The 18,195-nt window shown below is 41.4% G+C and overlaps 1 protein-coding gene across 1 annotated transcript; it reads left to right on the top strand.

The window, feature by feature from the left end:
- The first annotated feature begins 629 nt into the window (after nt 1–629).
- On the top strand, nt 630–14,007 carry LOC117153052 (NLR family CARD domain-containing protein 3-like). The gene is made up of 10 exons (XM_033326643.1): nt 630–679; nt 840–959; nt 1,844–1,922; nt 2,084–2,312; nt 2,483–4,280; nt 5,015–5,188; nt 7,467–7,640; nt 11,764–11,937; nt 13,274–13,320; nt 13,481–14,007. Exons 2-10 carry the CDS (start codon nt 913–915, stop codon nt 14,005–14,007), a joined length of 3,249 nt encoding a protein of 1,082 aa, XP_033182534.1. The 5' UTR covers nt 630–679; nt 840–912.
- Nucleotides 14,008–18,195: the final 4,188 nt, after the last annotated feature.

Consider the following 18,195-nt stretch of genomic DNA (forward strand, 5'->3'; position numbering starts at 1 on the left):
GTGTACAGGAATCATTAGAGTAGATTGTTATACAGCAAACTGCTGATTCTCAGTCATTTCCAGACCTACAGTGTAGTAAGTCTGTTTGTAGAAACTCTATTTAGACTTTGATGTGACTGAGGCACAGAGGAAGTTTACTGTACATGCAGTTTTTAAAGTATCTCCATGATTTTCTCAGATAACACAGATGATCAGATTATTTTTCTGTGTTTATCTGTAAATGTTGTTTAGTGGTGGAAAAGTTAGTGAAGTATCAGCGTCAGTCCAAATGACTGAGTGAGTGTAAATGTTGGTCCATCATCCTGTGTGTGCTGGGCTGCAGCTTCATGCCTCCATCTAGTGGACTGATAGTAGAAGTAGAGCAGCTGATGGCAGCTTCCTCTGCCTCCCACTGCTGTCTGACTGCATTCAAGTCACACTGATATGAAAGAGGAAAGAAGAGCCAATCAGTGGAGGAGCAGCTGATCTTTGTCCAGGAGAAATGATGGAAAGGAGGATTTCAGTTTTCACTGCACATCAATGATTTGTGTTTCCTCTCCACATGAAGGTAGAAAGTGTGTGTGAGCTGATGTGGATGTGGATTCAACAGCATGGATCAGTGTGAGGACAGAGAGGAGGGAGTCCCTCCCTCTAAAACCACTCTGTGTGAGGACCATGAGAGCCAGACCAAAGCTCAGAGGTGAGATGACTGAGACCATCGGACTGATTCTGTCTCCACGTCTCATCTAGAATTGAATATTTCATCAGGACATTTTTACTTTTCTTTTGACTCTATTTGTCATTTATGAAGGAAACTTTGACTGAATATGTGAGCGTCACCAAAGTTGTTTTTCTATCAGGTCCTATCAAAGACCAGAATCTCCTGGACCAGGACCTGAACCCAGCTGTGTGTCCTTCAAGAGCGACTGGTCAATGAGTGGTCTTATTGAGTTTAAACAGCAACCTTCATCAGACACAGAGTAAGTTGTTGTGAGTTTAAAATCAGTCTGAACAATATGATGTAAACTTTCTCTGATGATAAATTATTGTGTTCTTTTGATTTCTGGATATTTCTGATGTGAGTAAGTTGATTTCTGTTTGAACTGTTGATTTGAAGGAGAAGCTTTCTTCACTATTCTTCCAGCAAACACTCTGATCATGGATCAAATCTCCATCCAGCCAGTAGCTAAACCACTGATCCTGTAGAGGGTCTCTGGGGGCTGCTCCTCTTCTAATGAAGTGCTGACTTGCAGCCAGACGTCAAAGGAAGCAGCTGAACACCACAAATGTTGAACTCTGATCAAATCTTTGTGATTGAAGTTCTCCAAATGAAGATTTTGGTACAAATGTCTTAAAGAATCTTGACTTCTTCACTTCCTGTTGGAAGACTTTAGTTGTAATGTTGCTGAAGTCAGTGTAGAGGACTGTTTGTCCCCAGTGTCAGTACCAGAGCTGACGTCTGAAGATTCATTTAGGATCCACCAACTAATGAATGAATGAAGTTGTTCAAATGTGAATTAGTCAAAGTGAATTGTGTGAGCAGCAGCACTCTGCCTCATACTCACACAGTTCAACATATTCAGACTGGGAGCTGCCCAGTACAACCAGTGTGATCCAAGCAGACTCTGTCTCTAGATGTCTTGTTCCAACACTTGAGCATTGTTCAGTGAGGGAGGCAGAGATATCTGTTGTTCAGAGCTGCTGAGACTAAACCAAAGTGACTGGTGACAGTAAAGCTTCACCACTACAGGGAGTCTCTGATTCACTGTTCACATCCAATCTGTCTTCATGGACCTTTACCTTGTGTGTGTGTCTCTGTGTGGACAGACATACTGTGACCTCATTCTTGATGATTCCTCCACAGAGTGGACCAGGAGAGCTCAGAGGTTCCCAGTGGTCAGTCTGCCCAGCAGCATCCAACACAGCTGGACTCCATATTTCTGGTCTGTACATGTCCAACTACTACTTCTCCATCTGTTGTGTTCTCAATAATCTCCATGCTGCACTTTTTAGACCAGTGGATTGTCAGTCTGTCCAACATGGATCTGATGTTTGGCTCCATGATTTGAGTTGGATTGTGTCATTCATATAGTTTCTGTTCCAGCTGCTGGAGGAGAACATTGTCATTTTTGTGAAGAAAGAGCTGAAGAAGATCCAGAAGGTTCTGAGTCCAGATTACCCACAAGGCTTAGAGAGTCAGAGGGAGGATGAGGAGGTGTTGGATGGTGAGGATGAAGAGCAGAGGAGGAGCAGCAGAGAGGCATTTCTGAAGATCACACTGAACTTCCTGAGGAGAATGAAGCAGGAGGAGCTGGTTGACTGTCTGCAGAGCAGTAAGAGGATTTCTCTAAACATTTAACATCATGGACAAATGAGACATTTACTGAGAGCTGAAGATGTGGAGTGTTAATATGTTGAAATGTGAATCATTTAGGGTCATGAAACTGTCAAACTGTGTTTTCATTAGAAATTATATTGATGATGTTTTTGTGGTTTCATTTAGGAACTGATGCTGCAGTTTGTCAGCGTGAACTTAAATCTAATCTGAAGAAGAAGTTCCAGTGTGTGTTTGAGGGGATTGCTAAAGCAGGAAACCCAACCCTTCTGAACCAGATCTACACAGAGCTCTACATCACAGAGGGAGGGACTGGAGAGGTCAATGATGAACATGAGGTCAGACAGATTGAAACAGCATCCAGGAAACCAGACAGACCAGAAACAACCATCAGACAAGAAGACATCTTTAAAGGCTCACCTGGAAGAGAGGAACCAATCAGAAGAGTGATGACAAAGGGAGTGGATGGCATTGGGAAAACAGTCTTAACACAGAAGTTCACTCTGGACTGGGCTGAAGACAAAGTCAACCAAGACATACAGTTCACATTTCCATTGACTTTCAGAGAGCTGAATGTGCTGAAAGAGAGAAACTTCAGCTTGGTGGAACTTGTTCATCACTTCTTTACTGAAATCAAAGAAGCAAGAATCTGCAGGTTTGAAGAGTTCCAGGTTGTGTTCATCTTGGACGGTCTGGATGAGTGTCGACTTCCTCTGGACTTCCACAGCAATCAGATCCTGACTGATGTTACAGAGTCCACCTCAGTGGATGTGCTGCTGACAAACCTGATCAGGGGAAACCTGCTTCCCTCTACTCGCCTCTGGATAACCACACGACCTGCAGCAGCCAATCAGATCCCTCCTCAGTGTGTTGACATGGTGACAGAGGTCAGAGGGTTCGCTGATCAACAGAAAGAGGAGTACTTCAGGAAGAGATTCAGAGATGAGGAGCAGGCCAGAAGAATCATCTCCCACATCAAGACATCACGAAGCCTCCACATCATGTGTCACATCCCAGTCTTCTGCTGGATCACTGCTACAGTTCTGGAGGATGTGTTGAAAACCAGGGAGGGAGGAGAGCTGCCCAAGACCCTGACTCAGATATACATCCACTTCCTGGTGGTTCAATCCAAAGTGAAGAACATCAAGTATGATGGAGGAGCTGAGACAGATCCACACTGGAATAAAAAGAGCAGAAAGATAATTAAGTCTCTGGGAAAACTGGCTTTTGAGCAGCTGCAGAAAGGAAACCTGATCTTTTATGAATCAGACCTGACAGAGTGTGGCATCAATATCAGAGCAGCCTCAGTGTACTCAGGAGTGTTCACACAGATCTTTAAAGAGGAGAGAGGACTGTACCAGGAGAAGGTGTTCTGCTTCGTCCATCTGAGTGTTCAGGAGTTTCTGGCTGCTCTTCATGTCCATCTGACCTTCATCAACTCTGGAGTCAATCTGCTGTCTGAAGAACAGTCAACTTCTCTCTGGTCCAAACTGTTTAAACCTGAGCTAAGTCTTCTCCACCAGAGTGCTGTGGACAAGGCCGTACAGAGTCCAAATGGACACCTGGACTTGTTTCTCCGCTTTCTGCTCGGTCTTTCACTGCAGACCAATCAGACTCTCCTACGAGGTCTGAAGACAAAGACAGGAAATAACTCAAAGATCAACCAGCAAACAACAGAGTACATCAAGATGATGATCAAAGAGACTCCCTCAGCAGAGAAAAACATCAACCTGTTCCACTGTCTGAATGAACTGAATGATCATTCTCTAGTGGAGGAGATCCAACAGTACCTGAGATCAGGAAGTCTCTCCACAGATAAGCTCTCTCCTGCTCAGTGGTCAGCTCTGGTCTTCATTTTACTGTCATCAGAAAAAGACCTGGACGTGTTTGACCTGAGGAAATATTCTTCTTCAGAGCAGGCTCTTCTGAGGCTGCTGCCAGTGGTGAAAGCTGCTAAAAAAGCTTTGTAAGTATTTGGATAGTTAAATGTCCACATTGTGAAATGGAAACAGTTTCTCTTTCTTTAAATAACTGGGATAGACCCAAACTGTTTGAATGTTTCCTTTCTAATGTCAAGATTTTTGACTTGCAGAAGTTTCCCATCAGCAGTTTACTTTTATTATATACAAATTCTTTGTTTTCTAGTCTGATTATATTTTATTGTATTTCTTTTTAGTTCACAGTCACCATTAAAGGAGATTATTAAACACATGTTAACACAAATGTTGTCATCTTATACATCACTGTTTTTAAGACTGAGTGGCTGTAACCTGTCAGAGAGAAGCTGTGAAGCTCTGTCCTCAGTTCTCAGCTCCCAGTTCTCTAGTCTGGGAGAAGTAGACCTGAGTAACAACAACCTGCAGGATTCAGGAGTGAAACTTCTGTCTGCTGGACTGGAGAATCCACACTGTAAAGTGGAAATTCTCAGGTCAGGTCAAGTTTCTGTTTAAAATAACTGGAGATATTTAAAAAGTACAAAACTGTTGACATGAGAGAGACCCAACCAGATTAAACTTTCTAATGTCACTAGTTTTAAGTTGCAGAAGTTTTTCATCAGCATTTTTACAATATATATAAAATAACTGTACTTTCCTGTCTGCTTTTATTTCATTGTCTTGTATCTTTTTAGTTCAGAGTCAACATTTAAGGTGATTAGTGTTTAATACAAATGTTGTCATGTTATACATCACTGTTTTTTAGACTGAGTGGTTGTAACCTCTCAGAGAGAAGCTGTGAAGCTCTGTCCTCAGTTCTCTGCTCCCAGTCCTCTAGTCTGAGAGAACTGGACCTGAGTATCAACAACCTGCAGGATTCAGGAGTGAAACTTCTGTCTGCTGGACTGGAGAATCCACACTGTAAAGTGGAAATTCTCAGGTCAGGTCAAGTTTCTGTTTAAAATAACTGGAGATATTTAAAAAGTACAAAACTGCTGACATGAGAGAGACCCAATAGGATTAAAGTTTCTAATGTCATGACTTTTAAGTTGCATGAGTTTCACATCAGTATTTTTACAGTTTATAAAATAACTGTACTTTCCTGTCTGCTTTTATTTCATTGTCTCATATTGTTTTTATTCAGAGTTAACATTTAAGGTGATTAGTGTTTAATACAAATATTGTCATCTTATTCATCACTGTATTTCAGACTGAGTGGCTGTAACCTGTTACAGAGAAGCTGTGAAGCTCTGTCTTCAGTTCTCAGCTCCCAGTCCTCTAGTCTGAGAGAACTGGACCTGAGTATCAACAACCTGCAGGATTCAGGAGTGAAGCTTCTGTCTGCTGGACTGGAAAATCCACACTGTAAAGTGGAAATTCTCAGGTCAGGTTCAGTTTCTGTTTTAAATAACTGGAGATAATTAATATGTTCTAATCTGCTGACATGAGAGAGACCCAAGCAGATTAAACTTTCTAATGTCATGACTTTTAAGTTGCATGAGTTTCACATCAGTATTTTTACAGTTTATAAAATAACTGTACTTTCCTGTCTGCTTTTATTTCATTGTCTTGTATCTTTTTTTGTTCAGAGTTAATATTTGAGGTGATTAGTGTTTAATACATATACAGTGAGGGAAAAAATTATTTGAACCCCAGCTGATTTTGTAAGTTTGCCCACTAACAAAGAAATGATCAGTCTATAATTTCAATGGTAGGTGTATTTGAACAGTGAGACACAACAATGACAAAAAAAATCCAGAAAAATGCGTTTCAAAAAGAGTTATAAATTAATTTGCATTTCCACGAAGGAAAGAAGTATTTGATCCCTTCGAAAAACGTGCTTTAGTACTTGGTGGCAAAACCTTTGTTGGCAATCACAGAGGTCAGCCGTTTCTTGTAGTTGGCCACAAGGTTTGCACACATCTCAGGGGGGATTTTGGCCCACTCCTCTTTGCAGATCCTCTCCAATGTTTGGCAACTCGAACCTTCAGCTCCCTCCACAGATTTTCTATGGGATTAAGGTCTGGAGACTGACTAGGCCACTCCATGACCTTAATATGCTTCTTCTTGAGCCAGTGATTTGTTGCCTTAGCCGTGTGTTTTGGATCATTGTCATGCTGGAGTACCCAACCACGACCCTTTTCAATGCCCTGACTGAGGGAAGGAGGTTCTCACCCAACATTTGACGGTACATGGCCCCATCCATCCTCCCTTTGATGCGGTGCAATTGTCCTGTCCCCTTGGCAGAAAAACACCCCCAAAGCATAATGTTTCCACCTCCATATTTGACAGTGGGGATGGTGTTTTTGGAGTCATAGGCAGCCTTCCTCCTCCTCCAAACACAGCGAGTTGAGTTGATGCCAAAGAGCTCGATTTTGGTCTTATCTGACCACAACACTTTCACCCAGTCTTCCTCTGAATCAGTCAGATGTTCAGTGGCAAACTTCAAACGGGCCTGTAGATGGGCTTTCTTGAGCAGGGGGACCTTGCGGGCACAGCAGGATTTCAGTCCTTCACGGCGTAGTGTGTTACCAACTGTTTTTTTGGTGACTATGGTCCCAGCTGCCTTGAGATCATTGACAAGTTCCTCCCGAGTGGTTCTTGGCTGATTCCTCACCGTTCTCATTATCATTGAAACTCCACGAGGTGAGATCTTGCATGGAGCTCCAGACCAAGGGAGATTGGCAGTTAATTTATGTTTCTTCCATTTGCGAATAATTGCACCAACTGTTGTCACCTTCTCACCCAGCTGCTTGGCGATGGTCTTGTAGCCCATTCCAGTCTTGTGTAGGTCCACAATCTTGTCCCTGACATCCTTGGAAAGCTCTTTGGTCTTGGCCATGGTGAAGAGTTTGGAATCTGGATTGATTGATTGCTTCTGTGGACAGGTCTCTTTTATACAGGTAACGAGCTGAGAGGGCTGCCAATGTCAGCTCGTTACCTGTACAAGATCCACCTGGGAGCTAGAGATCTTGCTGACGGATAGGGGATCAAATACTTATTTCCTTCATGGAAATGCAAATTAATTTATAACTCTTTTTGAAACGCATTTTTCTGGATTTTTTTTGTCATTGTTGTGTCTCACTGTTCAAATAAACCTACCATTGAAATTATAGCCTGATCATTTCTTTGTTAGTGGGCAAACTTACAAAATCAGCTGGGGTTCAAATAATTTTTTCCCTCACTGTATTGTCATCTTATTCATCACTGTTTTTCAGACTGAGTGGCTGTAACCTCTCAGAGAGAAGCTGTGAAGCTCTGTCCTCAGTTCTCAGCTCCCAGTCCTCTAGTCTGAGAGAACTGGACCTGAGTAACAACAACCTGCAGGATTCAGGAGTGAAGCTTCTGTCTGCTGGACTGGAGAATCCACACTGTAAACTGGAAACTCTTAGGTCAGGCCAAGTTTAAGTTTCAAATAGCTAGAGTTATTTAAAAAGTCAGAAACTGCTGACATAAGAGAGACCCAAGCACAATAAACTTTCTAATGTCATACGTTTTTAGTTGCAGAAGTTTCCCATCAGTATTTTTACAATATATAAAATAACTCTGCTTTCCTTTCTGATTGTAAACTTCACATCAAATTAAAAAACTCACCACGAGGATTTAACTAAACAAGTAGGCAATAGTACAAGTTCTAACACTAACTGATGCAGTGAGTAGCTTCTCATTTCTTAAACAATCATTTTAAAAGATACATCCTGTGGTCACAGAAAAGATGTTAATCTGTTTCAGAAGGGTCAATAAATTGACATGAATCAAGCAAAGAAAACATGTAAGAATATTGTTAAAAACTACTAAAACTGGCTAAAGAATGGGTAATGTTGAAGTAATGCACTCACTCAATCACACCTAGTGCCTACCAAACATACCTGTGGGGGCAGTGCTATGATCAGGGGTTGCTGCAGTTGGGACTGTTATTGTATGTACCCAAAGAATAAAGTCAGGTGACTAACTGAATATACTGCATGGCCAGGTTATTTCATCATTGGAATTTTGTTAAATCGTAACTGTGGTTAAGGTTGTCATGTTATTCATCACTGTTTTACAGACTGAGTGGTTGTAACCTCTCAGAGAGAAGCTGTGAAGCTCTGTCCTCAGTTCTCAGCTCCCAGTCCTCTAGTCTGAGAGAACTGGACCTGAGCAACAACAACCTGCAGGATTCAGAAATGAAGCTTCTGTCTGCTGGACTGGAGAATCCACACTGTAAACTGGAAACTCTCAGGTCAGGTCAAGTTTCTGTTTTAAATAACTATAGAAATATTTTAAAAGTCCAAAACTGCTGACTTGAGAGAGACACAAGCAGATTAAACTTTCTAGTTTTAAGTTGCAGAAGTTTCCCATCAGCATTTTTACAATTTACAAAATATTAATCCTGTGGTCGTGGAAAAGATGTTAATCTGTTTCAGAAGGGTCAAAATATTGGCATGAATCAAGCAAAGACAGCATAAGCATAAGTAGATTGTTGAAACTACTAAAACTGGGGAAAAAAAACTGCCCAAGGAATTATTAAAGAGTGGAATATATAGAATGACCAGGTTATTTCATCAATGGATTTTTTCTTCACTTATGGGAAAGGCATATTCCAACAAAATACCAGGATTAATTGGGCTCACATTGTGAAAAAGTGTTTCAGGGAGCATGACACATCATTTTCGACCATGGATTAGACACCACAGAGTCCAAACCTTAACCTGTCATGGTTCCAGCCTCGTTGCTCCTGGTGTTGTCCCCGTGCTTTTATTTTGGCGACTTCCTGTTTCCTCTTCCCAGTCTGATTGCCTTCACTCACCTGATTGGCTACACCTCGTTACCCCCATATTATAAATACCGGCCCGCTCACCTGTTTCCCCTGCCAGATAGTCTGTTCTCGACACCCGGACACTATCCAGCGTTTCTTGTGGATTTAGTTTTGGATTTTTCGGACTTTGCCTGTTCTGGACCCCGTCTCTTGCCTGACCCCCTGGTACTGTGAGTTCTGTTTATTCCCTGTCTTTCCCTCTGCTCACGGTACCAGACCTGTACCTGGACCTGTACCCCTGTACCCTGTCTACCCTGGATTCCCCCTCATTGGACCAACCTGACCTGACCCTGCTTCCCCTCTGGTTCAGTGAGTTCTCCCTCTGTTCTATTTCGCTCCCTTGTTGTCCCCTGTCCTGCTCTGACTGTTTGGACTGCTTTTGTGTGTCGACCTGGATTGTCTTCCTGTTGTGGATTAGCCTGTCGAATTTAGCTTTGAACTGCCTGCCTGTGTATGACCCGGATTACCCTCGACCTCTGTGGATATTGTTTGGACTACATTCTCGTTGTGCTTGTGTGACTCTTGTGTCTCTGTCCATGTGCTCTCTGTCAGTCGGCCATTTTGGTTTTGACATTGTCCTCCATTTTGCCCATGTGCTCTCTGTTGGTCGGCCATCTTGGATTTGACATTACTTCTGGTTTCCAACCAGACCACCACCTACCTCATCTCCTCCCACCTGGTGACTGTTTCATTGATTTACGGTGTTCTGTCACTTATAAATAAACATTGTTTGCTCAGTTCTGTCCTGTCTGATCTCTGACCATGGAGTCCTTCATCCAGCACCTGACATAACCACATTGAGAATACTTTTGGAACAACAACAACCCCACACCATATTCCCCCCTCCACCAAATTTTACACTTGGCACAATGCAGTCAGACAAGTACTGTTCTCCTGGCAACTGCCAAGCCCAGACTTGTCCATCAGATTGCCAAATGGAAAAGCTCTAGAGAACGCTATAGAGAACGCATCTTCACTGCTCCGGAGTCCAGTGGTGGCTTGCTTTACATCACTGCATCCAAACTCTTTGCACTGCACTTGGTGATGTATGGCTTGGATGCAGCTGCTTGGCCATTGAAACTCATTCCCTGAAGCTCTCTGCGCACTGTTCTTGAGCTAATCTGAAGGCCACTTTAAGTTTGGAGGTCTGTAGTGATTGACTTAGCAGAAAGTTGGCGACCTCGTCGCACTATGCGCTTCCGCATCCGCTGACCCCCCTCTCTCAGTTTACGTGACCTACCACTTCATGGCTGACTTGCTGGGGTTCCCAAACACTCCACTTCCACATTCTTATAATACAGCTGACAGTTGACTGTGGAATATTTAGAAGTGAGGAAATTTGGATTTGTTGCACAGGTGGCACGGCAAATGTTTGTAAAAACAGTCTGCATGCCTAGGTGCTTCATTTTATACCCCTGTGGCCATGGAAGTGATTCTGATTATTTGGATGGGTGAGCGAATACTTAGTAATACTTAGCAATATAGTGCATTTAAAAAGTCCCAAACTGCTGACATGAGAGACCAAAGTAGAATAAACTTTCTAATGTCACAAGTTTTAGGTTGCAGATGTTTCTCATAGTAATTTTTACAATATGTAAAATAACTGTACATTCCTTTTTTTTTTTTTTTTCAAATTCATGACATTGTGTTGTATCTTTTTTTGTTTAGTCAACGATTGAGTTTATTACAGTTAAACACAAATGCTATCATCTTATACATAACGTTTTTTTTCAGACTGAGTGGCTGTAATCTCTCAGAGGGAAGCTGTGAAGCTCTGTCCTCAGTCCTCAGCTCCCAGTCCTCCAATCTGAGAGAACTGGACCTGAGTAACAACGATCTGCAGGATTCAGGAGTGAAGCTTCTGTCTGCTGGACTGGAAAATCTTCACTGTAAACTGGAAACTCTCAGGTCAGGATTCATTATCTTCAGTACATTTTCTGCAGCAGGTTTTTTAGACTCAGAGACGTTGTGTACATGAGGATGACATTACCACAATTTTCCTTTAGTTGTGGTAATGTTGTTGTAAGAATTTGAGAAAAAAAAAAAAAAAATTATATATATATATATATATATATATATATATATATATATATATATATATATATATATATATATATATATTTTCTAACTTCACAAAATAACACATTCATGATCTTTCATGTCTTTATTGAACAGATATGTAGCTCTAAACCACACCTCCATTCTTTATATCATTGATTGTACTCCAGGTTTGCTAACACCTGACTATAGTTGAAGTTATGTTACATCAGACAGTGTTTCACTTACTTTTTCCACCATCACTATGTATGTTTAATGATCGGGTTCAATGACGGCATGAAAGATCAGGACTCATGGTCTTTTATCAAATTAAAAAAATAAATAAATACATTAATAATTTGATTTTAAAAATGTGTCTATTTAGTGAAAATCAGGGCTGTTTGACTTCACTGGGAAAGCTAAATGGGAAGCCTGGGAGAAGCAGAAAGTAAAGGGCAAAGAAGATGCCATCAACGAGTACATCAACCTGGTTGAAAAGTTGATCAGATTTCATTCAATGAACAAACGATTCAGAACAGGAAATTAATAATTCTTGACATAATTCTTATTTTTCTTTCCAGTGTATGTCATTAAATTTGCTTCAGATACAAATAGGAGTATGTGATGTTGGTTTGTAAAAAAGTACCAAGTCTAACGTGTGTTGTTTTGTGTGTCTGCAGACTGTCAGGCTGTCTGAACACAGAGGAAGGCTGTGCTTCTCTGGCTGCAGCTCTGAGCTCCAACCCCTCCCATCTGAGAGAGCTGGACCTGAGCTACAATCATCCAGGAGACACAGGATTGAAGCTGCTGTCTGCTGGACTGCAGGATCGGCACTGGAGACTGAACGCTCTCAGGTATGTAGAGGCCTGCTGCAGCCACACACAATGTCTGATGGTTGAGGAAGTAGGGATGTTAATGATTAATGACTGTTTGTTTAGATGAATAAAACAAACGCACCTCTTAGTTATGAAACAAAGAACAATGTGTGAGCATCAGTTTGTGTCTCACTGTGGAGTCGTGTTGATGAACACTGCAGCAGAAAGTAGTTTTGTGCTGGAAACATTTCCTCTCAGCTGATGACAAATCTTCACTGAAGCACTTTACATTCAGCAAAGAAAAGAGGGGAGCTCCTGTAATTCTGACTTCAGTGTCTCATTCTGACTTTGGGAACAAATCTCCTCATGATGAAATCAGGTGTTACATTAGATTCTGTGAACTGAGCAGGAAATTCAGCTTTACTGCCACTACCAGTGTTGACAGATCTCAGGAGAGAAACTAGCAACCAGGTCTATGAGAACAGGTCCAAAAGAAGCGACAGGGCTCTAAAAGCTAACAGAAAAAGCCCAACACAGGCAGAGTTATCCACCTTATAGGTAGAGTTTTTCTCCACAGAATGACAATGAATGAATATCAGAGGATTGAATCAGGTCACAGCATCATGTCTCTGTCTCCTCAAATAGTGATGATTGAATCATCTTCACCTTTCTTAGATCCAGATGTTGTCATGATGAGATCTTGTGTCATATATAGGAGACAGTAAATCAGAACTAGAACATGTTCATTTCATCATTACAATCTGTCAAAGAGGAAAAACTCCTTGTTGGTCCCAGTTGAAGAATTAGTTTTTGATTGAATGTTTTTCTCCTCAAACTCCTGTTTTCACTTTCTGTCTCTGTCTGCTCCAACAAATCTGACACCAAATCAGATGAAGCCACAAAGTCTGTGTGTAATGATCAATATCCAGTAGCTGGAGGTGAACTAGACTTCCTCTGAACACAGGACAACGTGTGAAGCTCAGCTGAGATCAGTCCACAGACATTAGAGAGAGGAAAACACACACACAGAGTTCATGTATGTGGAGTTGAGCCTCTTGGACTTTGCTCTCCAGTTTCCTGCTTCCTGTGGTGTCACATTAGTTTGTCTGGTGACAGAGTGAGACTGAAAGCAGGTGTCTGACACCAAAACTGCTGTGAACTAGAGAATTGAAATCTTTCCTCCATGTCACCTCCCTGCTCCGTAGAATTCCAATATAAGGACTCCAATTCCTTAGTTGTTTGCTGAATGTCCATCCCTACATACAAGCCTCCATTAGAACAGAACCAGAACACACTGTGTGTATGAGAGCCATGTAATGTCCATGTGTGCATGCTGAAAGAGAATGTGCTGCTCTGACCCCCCTCCTCCTTTCAGGGTGGAGCCTGGTGGAGTCCGATGGTTGAGACCAGGTCTGAGGAAGTGTAAGTGTGTTTTTAATAAGACTGATGAAAACAAAGCAGCAACATTCAACCATCTTCAAACTGAGACATCACTCATTCAAATCCCTGATGTCATGAGTCCTCATCAAACTGATGATAGATTAATAACTGCAGCTGGATTGTGTCTTGTTCTCTCCATCAGATTTCTGTCAACTCACCATCGACACAAACACAGTGAACAGAAAACTACGACTGTCTGACAACAACAGGAAGGTGACACGTGAGAAGGAGGATCAGTCATATCCTGATCATCCAGACAGATTTGACCAGTGGCCTCAGTTTCTGTGTAGTAATGGTCTGACTGGTCGCTGTTACTGGGAGGTCGACTGGTGCGGATGGGTTGATATATCAGTGAGTTACAGAGGAATCAGAAGGAAAGGAGACAGTAAAGACTGTTGGTTTGGAAGGAACGATCAGTCCTGGAGCCTGATCTGCTCTGATCGTGGTTACTCTGTTCTTCACAATAACAGATCAACATCCATCTCCTCCTATGTCTCTAACAGAGTATCAGTGTATGTGGACTGTCCTGCTGGGACTCTGTCCTTCTACAGAGTCTCCTCTGACAAACTGATCCACCTCCACACCTTCAACACCACATTCACTGAACCTCTTTATCCTGGGTTTGGGTTCTCGTCTCCTGGTTCCTCAGTGTCTCTGTGTTCAGTGTAGTACTGAGAGTGTCGTCCTGTCAGAGAAATGTCGTCTCTGTTGAACAGATAGTTCAGTCTGTACATGTCTGTCTTTTTCACTCACACACACGTTTTTAGATTCATGGATTCAATAAGTTTCTTCTTGAACCAGTTCTAAATGATTCCTTGTAAACTTGTTCCTCTTCCAGTCCTTTAAAGATGAAGTTCTGATTATTCCAGGATCCAGATGTTGAGGACTTGTCCTGAAGTCTTGTTCTGTCTTTTCTCTCTTTCTCTTTTCGATCCACTGACATTATTAGACATCAGTGCTGCTGTTCATAGTGACGTCAGCACAAATGACCCAACAAGACCAAAGATTCAAGTCAAACACATCCATGAATTTCATGAAGGAAAGTTTCCTGACTTTTGTTCTCCAATCATCTTTATTTGGAGTTAAATGAGTCCAACTAAAGTCAGATCTCCTGAAATGGGGACGATTTGAAGTGACTTGACATTTTAGTGATACTGACCAGGAGTGGACTCACTGTTGTTGTGGACTGTATCTGTAAGTGCTGCTGGTTCATCTACAGCATCCACACACATCTGGAAACACATCTGTGTGTCTGACTTGATCAAACAATGACTCCTGCAGCTGCTGAACCAGAAGCTGAAGTTGGACCTTTCAGAATAAAAGCATGTGTTTGTATCCTGCAGCAGGACATCAGTGTGTTCCTTCAGGCTGCTGTATTGAACCAACACACTGAGCTCAAATTGAGCTTTATTCACTTCAACTTTGTTCTTGGTCTCTGTGATGGAAAAGTTTCAGTTGAACATTTGGAGCAAAATCCAAAGTGTCCAAGTGGAAGAAGAGTTTTTGTGTTGGTGTTAAAGAAGATCTGAGAGTGAACCATCAGAAACATGAATGTGTGGTTGTTAGTAAGTTAAGTTCTAGATATCTACCTAACAGAACCTGTCCCATGGACTAACTGTAGTTTGATGATCTGACTTTAGTTTGGATTGAGCTCATATGTATTTTAATGGTTTTAATAATCTCGTCAATGACCGTTTTTACTAATGTCATATCAGTGTCATTGAAATCAGTAGATTTTTATCATATAAGGATTTAAAAATATTTAAGAATGTTTCATATGTCTTCTTAATATCTTTTTCTTGATATACTGTGTCCCAGCTCTGAACCAGTCGGTCATTCTTTAGTGTGTTAATGTCCTCTGTCCTCACTCATCTCTAGTCGGTTTGCTTGTCTGCTTCAATATTCCTGTAATTATAATTATAGACTGTAAAAACTGGCAGATGATCAGTGGCTCTGACATTGCACATTATAAAGGCTTTTGCGAGGCTGATCCTGAAGTCCCACCGACCTCTTGTCAAACCCTCACTTGATGCCCTCCTTGCCTATCAACCCCAAGGTGGAGTGGATGACGCCATCATACATCTGCTCCATCGCACCAACACTGCTCCAACACCCACCTGGACAAGCCTGGTGGCTTGGATCATGTCTTTTGATTTCTCCAGTGCATTCAATACCATCCGGCCTGCACTGCTGGGAGAGAAATTAATAAAACAAAGGAGCTGGAGGGTCATCCCTCTCTCTATACAGGGGGAGGAGGTGGAGATCATATCTGAGTACAAATAACTGGGAGTGTACTTGGACAACAAACTGGACTGGACTAAGAACTCAGCAGCACTGTTCAAAAAGGCTCAGAGCCGGATTCACTTCCTGAGGAGACTCAGGTCCTTCAACGTCTGCAGCACCATGCTGAGGATGTTTTATGAGTCTGTGGTTCCAGTGTCATCTTCTATGCTGTGGTCTGCTGGGGCAACATGCAGCAACATGAAGGTGTCAGACACTAACAGACTAAACAAGCTGATTAGGAGGGCTGGCTCTGTTCTGGGGGTGGAGCTGGACCCTCTACATGTTGTAGCTAAGAGGAGGATGCTGTCCAAACTCCTCTCAATCCTGGACAATCCCTCGCACCCACTGCACAGTGTGTTGTTGGACTGAGGAGCATCTACAGTCAAAGACTTATTAACATTAAATGCTCCACAGAGAACCACAGGAGATCCTTCCTACCTGTGACGATCAATCTGTACAATTCCTCCCCTCTGTAAGGGGTGGGGGAAGTGATAGTTTGTGTCTTATAATTGCTGTCATTCCACCCTGGACTATAAATATTGAGCCATTTTCATTAATCTCACATATTCTGTACATATATTGAGTTTTCTGTATTAATGTTATTGTGTTTATGTGGATCGTTCTGGTTGTGGTTCCATTTCTTTCTGTCTGTGTTGAGAACAATTGTAATGAGGCAAAACTATTTCCCTCTGGGATTAATAAAGTTTTTTTTGAATCTTGACAAAATGATATAAGTTTACTCAGTGATACAGAATCTACTGTTGTAGACAAACCAGCTGTCCAGGTCCACAACAAGCTCTGATTTTAAAGTTCAACTCTTCATCAAATCCTATTGCAGAAATATTATAACAGGTTTACAGTTTAATTAAAGACACAAAGTTGCTTCTTTAAAAATCTGTCAATTAAATTTTCCTGGTGAAGTTACGCCCCCTGCTGGACGTTTGGATAGAAGTAAACAGTTCGATCTGCCATAGCTCGTTGTTGAAGAAGGACATAATCTACATTTAACACAGAATTAGAGCTGGATTAATGATGGTACTGATGTTAACATTGAGGAATTTTATACTGGACCCGATGGAGGATCGTAGAAAACGGTAAGATTGGTTTAGTTTAAGCTGCTGAGAGGGAACAGGAACATTAAGACTGTGGTTAATGAGGATTAGTGGATTAATTAAAAGAGAAGCAGACATGACGTGTTTAAAACCCATTACCAAGTATCTCAGTACACACTGGACTAACCAGTCTGAGTCTGGGTCTCTGAGTCCTGAACCCTTCATCTGGTCTTTCTTACAACACCAACACTTCCAATAATTGTGTTGTGGTTCATTGAGCTTCACATCTGTCAAGACAAACGAGGAAGTGAAATAGACTTACGTCCATGCTTCATACGTCATCAGTGGTGTCTCTCGACTACACACCGGATCTCACCTGTCCAGGTTTTGGTTCAGTTCCTCTCATCTCTACTCGGTCTGTTCAGAGCTCTGGTCTCTGCAGCCTCCTGCTGAAGCCGACATGTTGTCCTCAGTCACAGTTTATTTCTATGTTGATCATCTCTCTAAATGAACTTTTACTGTTACTGTTTATTACTAGGAACTAAAACTACCTGCTGCAAACTCTGCTAAACATTTACATCAGTACAAAGAGTCAATAATCAGTAGTTTCAGTAGATACTGAGCTGACAGGAGACTCGATGTTTGTTGTTGATGTGCTGCTCATCCTGTTAGTTTGTTGATAGTTTACCTGTGATTCCTGCTGTCTGTGGTTTGATTAAGATACTTACACAACTCTTAGTGTTTATGTTTGTTTTTATTTTTTATTTAAATATATTTAAATATATTTGTATCAGCTACTGTTACCACAACATATATCCAAATCAAGGACTCCCTTGATTTCATAAATGATTATCTTTATGTAGCTGGCAGCTTCATTTTAAAGGAAGATAATGAATCAGATGATCTAATTTCTACTTAATACAATCATATAATGTTGCGTGACCTGTCCTCTTGTTGTTTAAAAGGTTTGTAACACCCAGTATTTGAAAGATCTTGTACTTTTCAGGTAATACTAATGACAGATGAATGTGTAACAGTACATTTTGAACCTTTTAACAATAACCATGATAATAATGATAATAATAATAATAATAATAATCCTATAATCATCATGTTGCGTTGATCACTTTTCAAGGGTCAGAGCTTTGAACCTGATGCTGACAGCTACAGGAACTGTTGGACTTTTGGGATATTTGGGAATGTAAAATGTTGAAGTGTCTGAATGATTGACCAACGATGTACCGAAAGTACCAACATCCATTTTATCTAGGTCGAGTGGAGCTGAAAATGAACATTAGTGCTAATGTGATTAACCCAGGTGAACTCGTCAATCATGGACTGTTAGTAAGAAGTGTGAAGGCTCAACGAGTCTTTTCAGATTGTCATGTTGTCTTAATGTTGTTCTGCAGCAGGGAACGTGTTTCCTCCTGAGTTTCAAACAAAACAAAAGTTATAAACCTCTCAATTTTCGAGTTTTAACACTGAATAAAAAACAGTCAAACAGTTTGATGATGATTTTTGA

The sequence above is a fragment of the Anabas testudineus genome, chromosome 18 (genome assembly GCF_900324465.2).
Source record: "Anabas testudineus chromosome 18, fAnaTes1.2, whole genome shotgun sequence".
Lineage (NCBI taxonomy): Eukaryota > Metazoa > Chordata > Actinopteri > Anabantiformes > Anabantidae > Anabas > Anabas testudineus.

Excerpts from the sequence above, each read along its gene's own strand:
- LOC117153052 (XM_033326643.1), top strand. The coding sequence starts at position 913 with ATGAGTGGTCTTATTGAGTTTAAACAGCAACCTTCATCAGACACAGA. Across the intron at positions 960-1,843 it reads CAACCTTCATCAGACACAGA|AGTGGACCAGGAGAGCTCAG; the intron begins GTAAGTTGTTGT and ends ATTCCTCCACAG. Across the intron at positions 2,313-2,482 it reads GGTTGACTGTCTGCAGAGCA|GAACTGATGCTGCAGTTTGT; the intron begins GTAAGAGGATTT and ends GGTTTCATTTAG.